Source organism: Pseudochaenichthys georgianus, chromosome 24 (genome assembly GCF_902827115.2).
Source record: "Pseudochaenichthys georgianus chromosome 24, fPseGeo1.2, whole genome shotgun sequence".
In the NCBI taxonomy this organism is placed as follows: Eukaryota; Metazoa; Chordata; class Actinopteri; order Perciformes; family Channichthyidae; genus Pseudochaenichthys; species Pseudochaenichthys georgianus.
Window position 1 is genome coordinate 4,374,913 of NC_047526.1, and position 15,225 is coordinate 4,390,137.

Below are 15,225 nucleotides of genomic sequence, written 5' to 3' on the forward strand. Positions count from 1 at the left end.
TAACTACAGCTGTGCTTTGTTTGAATCTGAATTCAAAGGCAGTGAATGTGGTTTTAAGCATCCTTGGGAATACTTCGCAGTGTGCTCGTGCGTAAACAGCTGCTCCAGGTCACAGAGAAGGGCACACTTAGGATGTGTCTAACAGTCGGTCAAAAGAGACACACTCAGTCCTAAGACGTGTAGTCGGTCCATGTGTGTGTGGACTGTGGCGTGTGTAAGCCTTCCTGTGAGGTTGCGTGTGTGACTGTGGACTGTCTGCCTCGACTCTGCAGGGACGCCCCCCCCCCCCCCACAACGCCCACCTGCCAATCATGCACCTTGATTCTGTGAGTGATGGCGATGTAGACGAGTCAGTGTGACGCTGCGCTGCTCGTGGATCAATGATCACTAATCACCATCAGGAGATGAAGGACAAGTCTGTGAGTAGCTGCAATACTTTGTTTTCAAAAATGTCAAAGCTTTATTTTGTGCTGGCAGGATGGCCGTTTTTTATTAGTTCCTGTTGTGGTTAGACTGTGTGTAGCCCGAGGACACATGGCGATGCACACACACAGAAGTTTCAGATCGTGCTGTCGTCTGATTGTTTTGATTCGATACTCACGGATGATACCTTCAGCAGTGAGATATGTAGTGTTCTTGTAAGTGAAAAGATTCCTTCCTTTCTGTAGCAAACGAATACTAGACCCACATACTGGCCTTTAAAGCCAATATCAAGATGACAGCATACTGTGTGCTCTCAGACACAAAGAGAAAACCACGCTGTTAAGAACTAATTCAAATATGCGCATTTTATATCTAAATGTTGAAAAGGAAATGAAGCTTCCTTCTCTGGCTTCCTTTGCAGGTGCTACAATAGCTTAAAATACAATAATACTGGATCCAAGTGCGTTTATGCAATGCTCACGTAAACCTTTAACAAGCCTCATAACCACTCAAACTCGCCCTTTTGCTCGACCCTCTCCCTCCTAGTATTATATCCTAGTAAGATTTACAATTAGCACGTGCTTGTGAAAAGGAGAAGAAACTGTAACTCTGGGCTGACAGGCTGCTCACAGATCTTTACGGCTGCCCTCTCGTGTGTAAAGTCAGACGTTTTTATCCCTGCAGTTATAAGAGTCTGCGAGCAAAACACAAAGGCGCTCTTTGTGCGGAGCTGTTAGTCTCATGGAGGCTTAGCGTGGTGTAGTGCAGAGTAAGCTGCTGGAGTAAGAGTGCAGGTTGTCAGAGTGCTTAGCCCGGACCACGTGGAGGCTGGCATCTGAGCGTCGCCGAGTGAGGGAGCGGCTCGGCGTGGACGCCACGAGTCCATGACCTCTCTCCGTACATATCTGAAACCAACATCTTAATCCCCGCTGCTGAAAGGTCGACATCTATCCGCTTTTAGTTCTTCTAATTGTTTGGCCTACAGTGTTGTTGTTGCACTTGGACACAAAAGGGACTTCCATGCGGGACATTTGAAATTATAATTTGTTCGTTTGTAAATAATCTGAAAAATCTTTTTTTAGTCAATTTATTGAACATGTCAGAAACAAAAAAATATAACAATAATATATATATATATATATTCTCTTTTTTTCACTCAGATTAATAATTATAACAAAGTACCAAGAAAAATAATAATAACAAACCAAAATAAAAGAAAATAATAATAATTTTCAGATAGTCTCTGTTCATGTTCAACCGGGGCAAGAAGAAGCTTAAAAAAACTTTTCTGGTCCTACCCCCTCTAACATATATTTTTCTTATAAAACATTAGGTCATCGTCATCAGCGACATGTTTGTCTTGTTAATCTTTTTTTTTTTAGTTCAATGTGTCATGATGTTACATAGCTGTATTAGTTTAGTTACAAGCAATAATATGAAGTTGAACCTAATCTTTTTTAAACTCAATGTTATTGCTTTATTCTTCACATAATACATTTAATTAAAGTCAATGTTTCAGTGTTTTGTACAGAAACACAACCACATCATTTCAGCGTGGCTGCATCGTGTCATCAACGTCTAATAACTTGCATTAAACATAAACAAATGTTATTTACAACGACCTCGCTAAACACACTGACTGACATGATATTCAGAACGCGTTGTTTCCCGTGACACATTCGTCCATTAACCGGTGAAACTACGATATATGTGCGATACAAACCTCATTATGCATCACAGCTAGTTGGTTCCACTTACATAATACATGTGATTATATTACTTCAGTATTCTGAAAGGCCAGTCCATCACGTAAGGTCACACATTCAAACATATTGCCTTCCAATGCTGTCCCTTTAAGTTGTTTAACATTTCTTAACTATTCTACCTAGGGGTGTATGAAATGTCAAAAACAGGAAGCCAAAATCCTGAATGACTTCCTGCTTCCTGTTCCTTGTCAGGCCTACTGAATCTTTTCTGGTCATTCAAACAATGTCTGGCAGAAAGTGGAGACATCGGAGCCAAACTGCAACTGGATAGAAATCCAAAACCCAGTTTAAGGTAACACATATGCTACATCTCCAAACTGGATTCATGACATTTCATTCAGTTTGGAAAGAGAACATTCCTTGTTTTTGTTGTTAAGAATTTAATGCAATAAAATACAGACTTGCAAATTCCATAGTGTAGAAGAATGAATCCTTATGTATTCCAGGATGTTCCCATAGACTTTGACTTAGGTTAAATGTCTGCAGGTCCCCTTTTCTAAAGAACTAGGAAGGATGCTACCTTTGCAATTTGTTTTCAGTTTCTTTGTGAGTTAGCAACACATACAAATATGAACGCAGTCCATGCTTCCAATAAGTGCTCAAACATCAGAAACAAGAGAAAACATCCATCACTAGTCATACTTCCTTCTTCTTGCATAAAGAGGACTTGTTAGGGTCTTGTTAGGAACCTGCCCTCAGTGGTTCTGCTCTGAGAGTTCTCCAAAGCGCGGCTCACACATGGCCGAGGGTTTAAGTGCACTGCTTGTTGCCGGGGTGTGTGCGAGGGCTCTCTGAAGTATCTGCGCTCAACTGTACGAGCCTGTCTGCTTCCCATGATGCACCTCCCCATCCCCAGCCTGGCGCAGGCAGTGAAAGAGGCCATTGTTCCTGTCACTCTGAGGCATGTTGCATGCACGTCTGACACAGAGTGGGAGAAGTGATTCCCTTTATCCTCCTGGAATGTCTTTGAATCACTCAATTCTGTATGTGGAAATGTTGCTATAGCAACTAAGTCATTGAGTCACGTTTGTCCTGCGTCTAAAAGAAAAGGGAAATACAGTTTTAAAATAAAAGTAATTGAAAGTCGACATTATTATACGCTTCAAATCAAGAGTTCCACTTGTTGTTAACACCGTCCCATGTCTGACGCTCGGAACCCATTGGTCCGTTAAGTGTCTTTCAGGACTCCTTTCCTTCCTCCGCTGTGGTCGACGTAAAGCAAAGCGCAGTTCGGAAAGCTTGCAGTTTCTCTCGTGGATTTCTCCTGCATGACGTCATGTGTTGACAAGCCTCTGTGGAGCATGCCTGGTGACATCAACACAAAAGAAGTACCCTTCCTCTGAAAAGGTGGGCTTCTCAGGCAGCTTCACATGAGACCCTTTGAATCCCCTGAACAGGGCCTGCTCTGCTTTGACGCTCGGGACAACGTTTGATTCCCTCTGTTCTCATGTTCCAGGCCTCATAACATCCCACAGAAGGGAGGCTTCCTGATCCGAGTATCTTTAGCGGTGCAAGAAAACACATGTCCTTGTTGTTGTGTTTGTGTCCAAGCGCTGAGTCGTAGGAGCTCTTCAGCGTGTAAACCCAGAGCTAGTCTAGAGGTCACGAAACACGGCCTTATCCGTCAGTGGAGTCTATTTTTAAACTCTGGCCGTATCGCCTCTTGCCCTTTGTGCTTTGTGTTGGAGAGGAGGGGTATTTCAGGACCCTAGCGTGGGAGGGCGCGTGATGCGTGATGTGGTGTGTGAGGGCGGTGAAGCCACGCCTGCCACTGACCTGGTGCAGGGGTTGGAACTGTGCTCCTCTGCTCCCCACTCATTAGGGCTGGGCGGCGTGCGCTGCGACCGCAGCACTTTCACTACGTCTGTACTTGTGGCCTCTGATGGGATCCAGATGGCAGTCTGCATCACCCGTGAGAGACATGCTGAGCACGAGAGGATATTCAAAGGAGTCTTGCACCCGGGTCGCTGTAAACAATTGATGGTCCATGCATTTATAGAATTGGAAGTACATTTATAATATATAGTGTCCTGTGAGGACATTCTGGATGACAGAACAAAGGGGCATTTAGTTTGTTGCAGCCAGTTAGAAACGCACAGCTTAATATTAAGAAAGAAGCATGCATAAGGTGTTACACATCAAATAGAAATGACCTATTGACATACCTACACATCATCCAGTAGCAGACACAGGAGAAAGTGTTCATGCAAGGTGTCCTCAGAAACGCATCAAAGGCAAAGTGTGTGTCCTTCCTGTTAAGGCGAGGTGAAAGGCCAGCCGTCCACCGTGGTGAAGCTGTGATGAATCAGGATAACACTTAGAGCCTTTCAGGCGGCGGCCCCACGAGGACGAATTCGGTTCGTTTGCGTTACTGTTTAGTGTCATAATAGACCGTTCGGCACACACGAGGACGACCGAATACGGCACTAAACGACTGAGGAAACGATAACGGGTCCCAAGGTGGATAGAAATGCATACGCCACTCTCTGGGGGGTCCAACGGCTCCGTGTGTGCGCCCTATCCGAACATCTTCAGATCACTGATAGTGATTGCGCAATAGCCCCGCCTCTCCCCACCTCTTCTGCTCACCATCCGCTTACCCCGCGCCAGTGCTGAAGTGTTTCGCCACCAACAAAAACAACAACAATGCGGATCGCAGAGTTGCTATCGTGCTCCGGAACGCTATTGACCATGCTACAGTTGTTTGTGCAACATCTACAGCAATAATTGATGAGGCAATAGCCCCGCCTCTCCCCACCTCTGCTGCTCACCCCCGCGTCAAGTAAACTGCACCCTGGAATTCAGATTAGTTATCTTTCTCTCGCGCGAGTGAAGTCTAATCTGACAGGACGGAGACACGCAGCTCTGCCCACCTGCAGCTCCTCCTCCGCTGCAGCAAAACACACACTTCAAAGTTAGATCATCGCCCTTAGCTATTTTAATTACCCTCTCAAACTCCTAAACTAGTTATAAATAATGTTTATTTTTACTGTCCGCCGGGTCACTCATTACTGGATCAGCTGCTGCATGAGACAGACACTGAGCTGTCCGAAGAGAAGGAGGAAAAAGAGAGGCTCCCGTGTATTTTATCATTATATTTATAGAGTCGTTATTCATTTGTTTTAAAGCTCAATAAATAACAAAGAAGACCTTTGACCGGCACTTTTATAATTTTGTCCGGGAGATTTAAACTTTAATAACACGCTGACTGGCGAAAAACTCCTGGCCCGGTTCCCTCGGCCCCCACCGCGGAGAATAAACAGAAGGGCAACCATGACAACCATGCTTCTTCGCTGCTTTTGTGGAGGAAGTTACAGCGCCACGTAACAGGCTCCTGCAATATGTACTGCAGCTTCTCCAGCGGTTGGAGCTAAACGGAGCGGTCTCGTGTTGGACAAGACACTATCCGGATAACTATTGCGTGTGGACGGAAGCTTGTTTGCGATTGCGTTTGCGTTAATCCTATGCGTTTAGCCGTTTTCGTCCTCGTGTGGCCGCAGCCTCAGAGTCCCTCAAAGGCATCCAGGGTGTTGCATTGAGATGCACCCCCCCAGGAAAGAGCTTCAGGGAGAAGGCAACCCCATTGTGTTCTCTTGTCTGCACACACTGCCATGCTGTGAGTGGTTGCTGCTTATAGGAAAGTGAGAAAGTGAGTATGCAACAACATTGTAGATGCTCGGCCTCAATGGTGCATTGTGTTAAAGACTCGACACAATATCACACTGATACACGTATTCGAGATGTATTCTCCTGGACGTGAAAGCCACAGGCTGCTGCTGTATTAGTTTTGGTTGAGTTACAACCACCCTGTCCAGTCTGCTGCTGCTGCTGTTTAGCTCCGATTTGTTCGCTGCTCTGTCTTGGCGGGGGAATGTGCGTCGGGCTGGGTCAGAGCCGGGTAACTCAGGGGGGGCGCTGGAATTCCCACACACTTGGCTCGTCTTGATGTTCTACTCCTTCTCCGAATCTCCCCACCCGCAACTATAAAGGGGATGTTGTGTTTGTGGAACACAGCGCTCTCAGGGCCGTGCTTGTTGTTCAGCACCGGGACCCGGAGATACACTGCACAGTGTGGCAGCTCGGTGAGCAGAAGGAGCTCCGCTGAGTCCATTAATCCGCCTGTCAGGGGCCTCATTTCGCTTTTATTTTAGCCAACTCCATCAGGCCTGACAAGTGGGCGATTTGAGCCAAGTCCAGGGCAGAGCTTCAGGTCCTCGACACAAAGTCAATCTTCTTTCCGCTCTTGGGAACAAGCTCCGGGATTTCGTCGAGTCATGTGAGATAATGTAACACAGGGGAGGGGGGAGCTGAAGGTGGAGGGGGGGAGCTGAAGGGGGGGAGGGGGGGAGCTGAAGGGGGAGGGGATCTGAAGGTGGAGGGGGGAGCTGAAGGTGGAGGGGGAGCTGAAGGGGGAGGGGGGGAGCTGAAGGTGGAGGGGGGAGCTGAAGTGGGGAGGGGGCTGCAGAGTGAATGAGGGTTATGGCAGCAGGGGAGCTACAATCTGCTCCAGGCCAGCAGACTGGTGCTAGCCTGTGTATAAGGTCATGTCTAGTGAGCATGTTGGGGTGGGGACGTTGTGCACACATTTATTTTAATACACTGCTGTCTAGCCAGTGGGGGGAGGGATGTTGAGCCTGCCAGCTCATCCCAGGACCACTGTCCACAACTTCGGACAAGAGGAGACTTTTTTAGTAGACAAAACCACCAGGTGAATACAACAACACTGAAAGGAGGCAAGTTGCACCCCCAGTTTGACCTTTGATGTGCATGATCACACTGAACCCGGTTGGTTCCGTCGTGTTGCTGTCTTCGTGCTGGGACTCGCTCCTCTCTCAGATGCAGGCTTTGGGTGAATGCTCTGCAGGGAGGGTGGATCTAGCATGTCAGTCTTGTAATTTAGCATCAAAGTGATGAGTGTGAGCGGTTGAATTAAGACCGGCTATGGCGTCACAGCGGTGACAGTCTGCTGTGGGGGACATGTGCATCACATGTTCCCTATCGTGGGAATAGATGTGTTGTGACTCCTCAGTAACTCCAAGGGCTCAATATGATTATCCAATCATTCAATCTATTATATGATACCTGATACAATCATTATTAGTGAATATCAAAACACTTATTGATTGAGTGAAAGCTCATTATAACAGTTGAAAACCAGGAAAAAAAGTAATTGGGTTTCAAGATTTTTCCTTCAAACTAAAATAGTTTTGATCCTGACTTTCTCCCAACACCATTTAATGTAGTTCGCTGTCATACCTAACAAAATCAATAAACAAATGTAAGGATTAAAGCTTGAACTAAAAGCAAATGAAAGCATTCCTGTTGTGTCAACATAGAAGTAGGCGGTGTGTTGACACTTTGCAGTAATGATTTGTTATTATTATTATTGGGGAGCCCTTGACTTTCCTCGAGCGCCATCATTAGGTGAAATGATCATCATGAGCATGCATACATTATTTAGAGCGTGCTTAAGCACAACTGTGTGTAATTACAGAGATGCTAGCGTGGGCCATAGACGCTTGGTCTTGTTGTGCAGCTAAAGATAGAGAGAGAAAGCACGCCTATCTGTCTATCTACCATCAATAATTGAATCTGAGCTAATTTTGGAGTTGGGCCGGAATAGAATGCTACTATCAGGTCCTGTGTTGTCTCGCTGGCTGGGAGCCAGCACTGGGGCCCCATGAGTTCCTGCTTGGGTGACGCCATTGTTAGTTTGCAGGAACAGGCACCGTTTATTTTATATACATGGCAGATGTGGGATTAAAATGTTTAGAGGATAACTGAAACGTTGACTTAATTAGGTTAGTTGAAAGCAATAATATTAAGTTTAACCTATTTAAACTGAATATTATTGCTTTCAACTAACCTAATACAGTACGTGAAATATGTTGACAATTATACATCACACTAAAGTCAACATTTCAGTTGCCTTTCAATTCCATGCTTTCAATGGATAATAATGTTTCCAGACTACATGGCAACACTATTACAGGACATACATCAGTGTGTCTGTGGGGTTCTTCTACAGCATGTTGGAAACAGGGCTGCACACTGCCGTGACACCCCACCTTGAGACGGCGAGAGGTCACAGAAGAGGAGAGTTAATGACCACCACACAGGGCAACATTAATGAGCCCTTCACGAGTGTGTTTTAAGTTCCATGATAGGCTTTCTTCCCACTCCTGTACGAGCTGTCAGGAGGCTGTATATCCTCCGTCTGTGCATGTGTGACTTTGTCTCTGGGAACTATACACTACATGCTGCTATGTGTGTTCATGGGGGGATGGGAGGTAGATGCTCCATTTTAACAATACAAAAAAACATAGTTGATGATTTATGTTTCATTACTGTACAATATAGCCCCATTGTGTTCTGGGAAAGTGTCTAATGTGTCCGCTGAGCTATCCAGGGAAGTGTAATGCAGCGTTTATTGGGTAGTACCCGGCAGTGGCTCAGTCAGTAGGGGATTGGACTGTGAGCCGTACGGTCGCCGGTTCAAGTCCCCGACCAGCTACTTGGAGAGGTCCCAGTTCAATTCCTGCCCTGCCGTGGTGCCCTTGAGCAAGGCACCAGCCATTCCCCTTCCCCCCCCACTCACACTGCTCCCTGGCGCTGTACAGTAGCTGCCCACTGCTCCTTGGTACTAGACTCCTGGTCCTAGACTCCTGGTACTAGACTCCTGGTACTAGGATGGTACAGCACACATTTCACTGTGTGCTGTGTGCTCTGCATGTGTGACCATTACAGAAGGTTTCATCCCTCCGATCCTAAGAGCTTCCACAACAGAGGAAGCTTTCATAGCCCATTAGGTCTGTTGCACCATCCGCTCTTAGTTAACCCTGCTTACCTTTAAACAAGTTATGGTCCTTACACACCGAGCCGATTTTCGAATACGTATGTATTCATACTTTTAAAGTACAAGTACAACTTGAAACTAGCAAATGAGACTACGAATTCATAATTAAAATGAGAAGTAAAGTCATTTTCTCATAGACTTCTACACAATCTGACTACTTTTTAACATTACATTATCAGGGGGAAGAGTTGACTGAAAGCTCCTCCAGAGTCAAGGAAGTCATTTCCAACACGCTGAGTTGTACTAATAAGCAAACCTGATGTGTAAAATCAATAGCACTTTAATGGTATTTCTTCCAGACCTCCATTACAATGCTCTAACACAGGCCTGTCCATGAGAGTTTGGGGCAAAGACTGCATCTCTATGACTGTATATCATCCTTTGTGCCATACTTGAAGTAGGAGGGATCTTTTCAAAATGATTGATATATAGTGTTGTAGTCTAAACACCTCGCCTTGACTACATGTATTGCCCTTCCAGTATTTGATGTGATATACGTAAGTGGGATATCCCCCCCCAGCTGTCAACAGTGATTTCACAGAGCCTTTAACCAAGCAAGGTATAACTTGGTGGTTGCTAAAGCTATGGCTACTGACAGTAAAGCACTCAGAGATTACCCATGGTTCCCTCAGAGTTACACACACACTTTCTGTGTGGGATTGGCTCCTTCCCTTTGTTCTGTCGGCTCTGGTACTAAGTTGTGTCTTGTTGTGTTTAATGTTCATTTACTATGCATTTAAAGCTCATATGAGACTATTAATGGCTGTGTTGGAATCGGTAATATAAATTCCCCCAATCATTTTCCATGTGCTGAAGTTGAAATGACCCCTCTGAAGGGATGTGGCTGTCCAGACGTGTGGGTTCTGTTAAGGATGTTGTTTTCCTCACGACTATTGATGCATGCAAATTCCTTCGGTGTTGTCAGGACTGTAGGCTGAAAGGATGCCCCTGGCAAAAAAAGGCTTTAGGAAGTTTGGGGCTGTATCCATGGACCATGGGAACAGCAGAGATGGAAACGGAACACGGACAAAAGCGGATTTTCTTTTCTGTAATTCAGCATTTACTTACCTTCTGACACAGAACGGAAAAAGGAGCGGGCTGAAACATTTTCTGTAACGCGTGGAAGCTGGAGTTATTGTTCTGCTCGTTCATGTCTGTATCGCAGCCCCGGATCCGAATCCCCATCCCCATGGGAACCATTATGTGGGGCAATTGGCGGCTGAGCACTTTAGAAATCTCCTTGGAATATATTAGTAGCTGCAAAGGCCCCACTCTCCTCACCTTCAACCTCTCGGCATTGTCTCGGAGCGAGTTTACTTCAGGCGCTGTTCTCAGGATTTCAGGCCTGGGCTCAGGAATGTTTGACCTATAGCCCGTCTCCACGCAGGGACGCAAAGACAACCCCGCTGCGAGCTGAGATTTAAAATCTCAAATAAACAGTCTGAAACCTGCAAGCCTGACACCATGAAAACCTAAAATGTCTTCAAATGCTCCCCTTGTCTAGTTTGATGCAGAGGCAATCAAATACCAAACAAATATTAATTGAATTGACTCATGCACACCGCAGCAGTGTAGAAAGTCAATTCCGACTTTCATCAGTGATGAAATGATTTGCACCGCAGAGCTAAAGTATTTTTTCCTGATGTGGCAAAAAACACAAATAAGCTGAAGACTTCATATCGAGCAGATGTGCTGAGACTCCAATTTCAGAGAAAGTGCTGCTGAATCAGAATGCTCATTGAATTGTTTAAACTGTGCGTCATTAACCCAGCCAAACCGACTGCAGGATATTTCTCTCCCTGTTCCACAGTGATATTACCCGTTTGCCCTTCACACATATTTCCCCTCTGGTATTTTGTCTGCGGTATCAATACTCATACCTGAAATGCTCGACAATCTTACAGCCTCCCACCTAGGACTGCTTGAAGGCTTTGAGTGGAAAAACAGTTTTCCATTTTAGATAAAAAAGCATTAGCAATGTGGGTGCTGTAGCCTGACATGGGACATTGTTATTGAGCAGCAAAACAAGCTTCCCAAAGGTCTGCCAGCCCATCTGGCTGAGGTGATTAGCAAAAGCCGAGGCAGATGGTGCCAGGGCGACTCTGCGCTGCTTCAGGGGGTATAATCTGCATTCTGACAGCCATGTTGGCTGTGAGGAATGTTTTTGTGCATTACATGACTGAGTGTGAAAGTCAGTATTTTCCAGCAGTGTGTGAGGTTTCTAATCGTCTGTGGCGAGCCGATTGACTGGGACCCTCAGGATGTTTTTGTTAAGGGGACGGGGAGCGGGCAGTATGTGGACCTTCCCCTCTGTGGACCTTCTCCTCTGAACTGAATGAGCCACGTAGCCAGCGTCAGCCCTTCTCTGCTGGCAGCGGCGTCTGGAAATGTTGACACGCCGAGCGGAGCTGCCCCAGAAACCAGAGGAATCCCCCCGAGAAGAGGCTGGGCGGAGGGGTGAGGTGGAGCCTTGGAATGCACTCAGAGCAGCCAGTCACTTATTTACTAGCTGAACTCGGTGAACCCTGCCTTACTCAGCCACTTCCACCCCCCCCCCCCCCACTTCCCTCTGTTTTGTTCTTAAACCTATCCGAATGCTCCTGCTTTGCTCGGCCCTCCCCTCTCATCCCCTTATTGACAGGCACTCCACTTCCTGGCTTCTCATTGGAAGGCGTTTCCCCACATGCACCGAAGGACCTAATCAACTCCCCCCTGACCCCCGCCACCCTGTTGCTCAGCCTCTAGCTCCAATGTTGAGGTCATAATCTCATGATGAGTAATACACACACATGCCAGTGGGAATGTGAGTACAGCTGGGCAGCACAGAGTGCAGACGGTCATCAGTTACTCACTGCCCTGTATGTGAGTACAGCTGGGCAGCACGGAGTGCAGACGGTCATCAGTTACTCACTGCCCTGTATGTGAGTACAGCTGGGCAGCACGGAGTGCAGACGGTCATCAGTTACTCTCTGCCCTGTATGTGAGTACAGCTGGGCAGCACAGAGTGCAGACGGTCATCAGTTACTCTCTGCCCTGTATGTGAGTACAGCTGGGCAGCACGGAGTGCAGACGGTCATCAGTTACTCTCTGCCCTGTATGTGAGTACAGCTGGGCAGCACGGAGTGCAGACGGTCATCAGTTACTCTCTGCCCTGTATGTGAGTACAGCTGGGCAGCACAGAGTGCAGACGGTCATCAGTTACTCTCTGCCCTGTATGTGAGTACAGCTGGGCAGCACAGAGTGCAGACGGTCATCAGTTACTCACTGCCCTTTCAGAGATGAATAAGAATTAGAATTGAATTGATTGTGTGATTTGTTTGTGTGCTATCAGACTTCAGTCTTCGGACACTGACTGGCTGCAGCCCTTCCTTGAGTCTAGAAAAGTCCATCAAATCAAGGCTCTCACATAATTGACTTATATTGATATAGAATTATAAGCACTCAGAAGTAGTCATTATGATTATTTACAAGAACAGACTGTGTATTGCACTTAAAAAGACTTCATAATTACTGGTCACTTGCAAGTCTATAATGTATTATATAAAAATGATACATTAAATGGTATTAGGAAAATATTGGAATATGGAAGTTACCATACTCTATAATCCGTGCCACAGCATTTGATTGTTGATATTCAGTATTATGAATGTTCATAATGGTTTATAACTATAATCACACATAGCTATAAGCAGATTTAAGCACATTTTGAGTGTGTTTATTGTGCTTTTTCAGTCAAGGCCTTCATAGAATGTCTAAACATGTATAGACCTTGTAAGAGTCCTCAGCCTGCACAGCATCATGGGATGATTGATGATCAATGGCTGAGAGCCGTCTCAGTCTCTCTCTCTGACCACCGATCTGATGAGAGAACAATCATCCATGACTCTGGGAGTCCTGGCCGTCTTGTGGGTGATGCTCCCTGCATGTCAATGCGCTCCATCTGGATTCAGCACAGCAGACTCTGGATCTGTGCACAGACGAGTCATTTATTCTAGTAATGAAAAATAAAATAGTTTTTTAACAAACTTGCAACACACAATGAAGACAGAAGAAAATGCGTTTGTCCTTAAATTACCTGGATATCTGAAAATACAAAGTCTTCAGATGAAGTGACATTTGGGGTTAAATCAGGGAGCAGGAAATCATTGGTTAGTTTGGAGTACATCTGGACCCTGAAGCAGCTTTTCACCGGTGTGTCTGTGCAGACGCCTCTGGAGGAAGAAAGGACAGTGTTAGAAACAATATGTTGTTGCTTTTCAGCTGTAGTAAAGAATTTCAATCAATTCAAGTGTTAGTCAATCTTTAAAACCAAATGTTTGTTAGTACTTTGATAAATGGCAATTCAAAATGCTCAAGAACAGATTACCTGAGAACTTCTTTGATTATTACTTATGTTGTTTTGTTTGTGATATTTAGTGCCAACGCTTACTTGGAGATGTAGATGTCTCATATTTATTTTGTGTAAAAGCTCCCCTGTCAGTCTAGCAGGTGATTGGCTGTGCCATCATGCAATTTCTGTTTGTTCAGGTGCGCCCTTTTCTTCGTCTCTGCATTCTGTATTGAGAAGTTACTACTGTTGGCTGTGTATCTGAAGATCTTCATGTTCCCCACTATTTACTGTGTTGTTGCCCTTGGGTGAGAAGCAGCTCCAACAGACAGACGCTGTCCCCACACTCCCTCAGGACATTCTGCAAAGCCCTCTTTCCAAATCGCCCAGTCAGGGAGTGCTCCTCTCGATGTTGCACTTGTTGTTTGGACTCCCCTCCTCCCAGCAGAAAGTAGGTCACCGGCTGACCGAGGTAAAGTATGAGGCAGCAGTTTGAGGCAGATTGTGTCTCCAGGAAGCCTGTTGCAGAGCAGACGTTAAACACACACGTTCCTGTTTGACATCTGTTTCCAGAGAGAGGCCGGGCCTCACCTGACATGCACACTCGCTCACCTCAGCTCGCTCGGTCGGTTTAACTGCTCTGTGACCCCTCCCTCCCCCCCTTCCTCAAATCAAGAGATCTAATGACGTGCCTACGCTGTCTCCGTGCCCAGAATAACAACATCTAGAGACATCAAATCAGGAAAGACAGATCCTTGCGCAGGCAGACTGCAGACCCTCAGGGCTGTGAATAATTAACTCAGAGTATATCTAAGGAGACAAGGCAACCCTGTGTGCGTGGAGTACCTCTGATCACACGCTGCCATTTTAACTGCCGCCGAATGAAGGCTTGATCTGAAAGAGAGACTTCTCAAAGTGAGCCGTCAGCGGGGCCGGCGCACAGTTTGTTGTTTCCTGATGGCTCTCGTTTGTTTGTCCATCATCAATAAAGCGGTTGTGACGCCCCGCCGGCCCTCCGCGGGCTTCCCTCTGCACATGCATAGGCGGACACGGGAGGCGGTATTTTTAGCCCCGGGAGAAACGGTGACTCGTGAGACGAGAGGACAGATATCCTGCTGCTCCACCTGGATGTGAAACTCTAGCCGGGCCGAGCCGCCGGCATCGACCCGCTGGTGTCAGAGAGAGGCTGGAGGGCAACAGCATGAGTGACAGGGTCTAGGCAGAGGGCCAGGAGCCGGTCACACAGCGAGAGGTGCCCCCCCCCCACAGACAGGCTGCTCTGTCCTGGCTCTCATTATAGCTACTTCAGGATTACTATACATAATGCATTAGAATAAGTAGCATTGTAATGTTGAAGCTAAATGAAATGAATGCCTGGGTTACATACGCTGTGAAAACATTGCGTCACATTTGCTTATTTGAGATTTAGTCTACATTTGTAAAGGGACTGTAATATGATGATAATTAATGTAGTGGATATTAAGACGCAATAAGTGGAAACGATTTGTGTCCGCTCTTCAGAGTTAGTTAGTTAGTTATCGATGGTTGATTGTTGGGATTATTGTGGCCGGCTCAAAATGAGGCTACAGAACATTGCCTTGCTGTTCAGAGAATTAGTGTTTCAGGTCAACATGTGATGAGATCAGTTACATGTGCGTATGAGCGGTTATGACGTGAGCAATGTGAATGGCATCCTATTTCACATTGTTTGAAATGTCATTGTTATTCATTTCATATTTCATTTGATATTCCGATAACATTAATGTCACTAATTGCTGGGAGCAACAGGATGTGGATGAACTGTGATCACCTGACCTCTTGTAATTCCTGCCCTGTCACACAGATCTCAGAAT

At 46.0% G+C, this 15,225-nt stretch overlaps 1 protein-coding gene and 1 long non-coding RNA gene across 3 annotated transcripts in view; one reads left to right on the plus strand and one right to left on the minus strand.

Moving 5' to 3' along the window:
• Nucleotides 1-309: 309 nt before the first annotated feature.
• The window catches only part of LOC117440241 (transcription regulator protein BACH2-like), a 67,888-nt gene continuing 52,972 nt past the window's right edge, over nucleotides 310-15,225 (plus strand). The window contains exon 1 of the mRNA XM_034076534.2: nucleotides 310-419. Coding sequence (XP_033932425.1) covers nucleotides 381-419 — 39 coding nt within the window. The 5' untranslated portion in view covers nucleotides 310-380. The remainder of the gene's footprint in view (nucleotides 420-15,225) is intronic.
• Nucleotides 12,670-13,990, minus strand: LOC139433091 (uncharacterized). 2 transcript variants are annotated; one of them, XR_011642654.1, is made up of 3 exons: nucleotides 13,412-13,990; nucleotides 13,121-13,256; nucleotides 12,670-13,012 (listed from the first exon to the last, which is right to left on the minus strand). It is a non-coding gene; the product is annotated as an uncharacterized lncRNA (long non-coding RNA). The 2 variants fall into 2 exon arrangements; XR_011642655.1 differs by having other exon boundaries at nucleotides 12,670-13,036.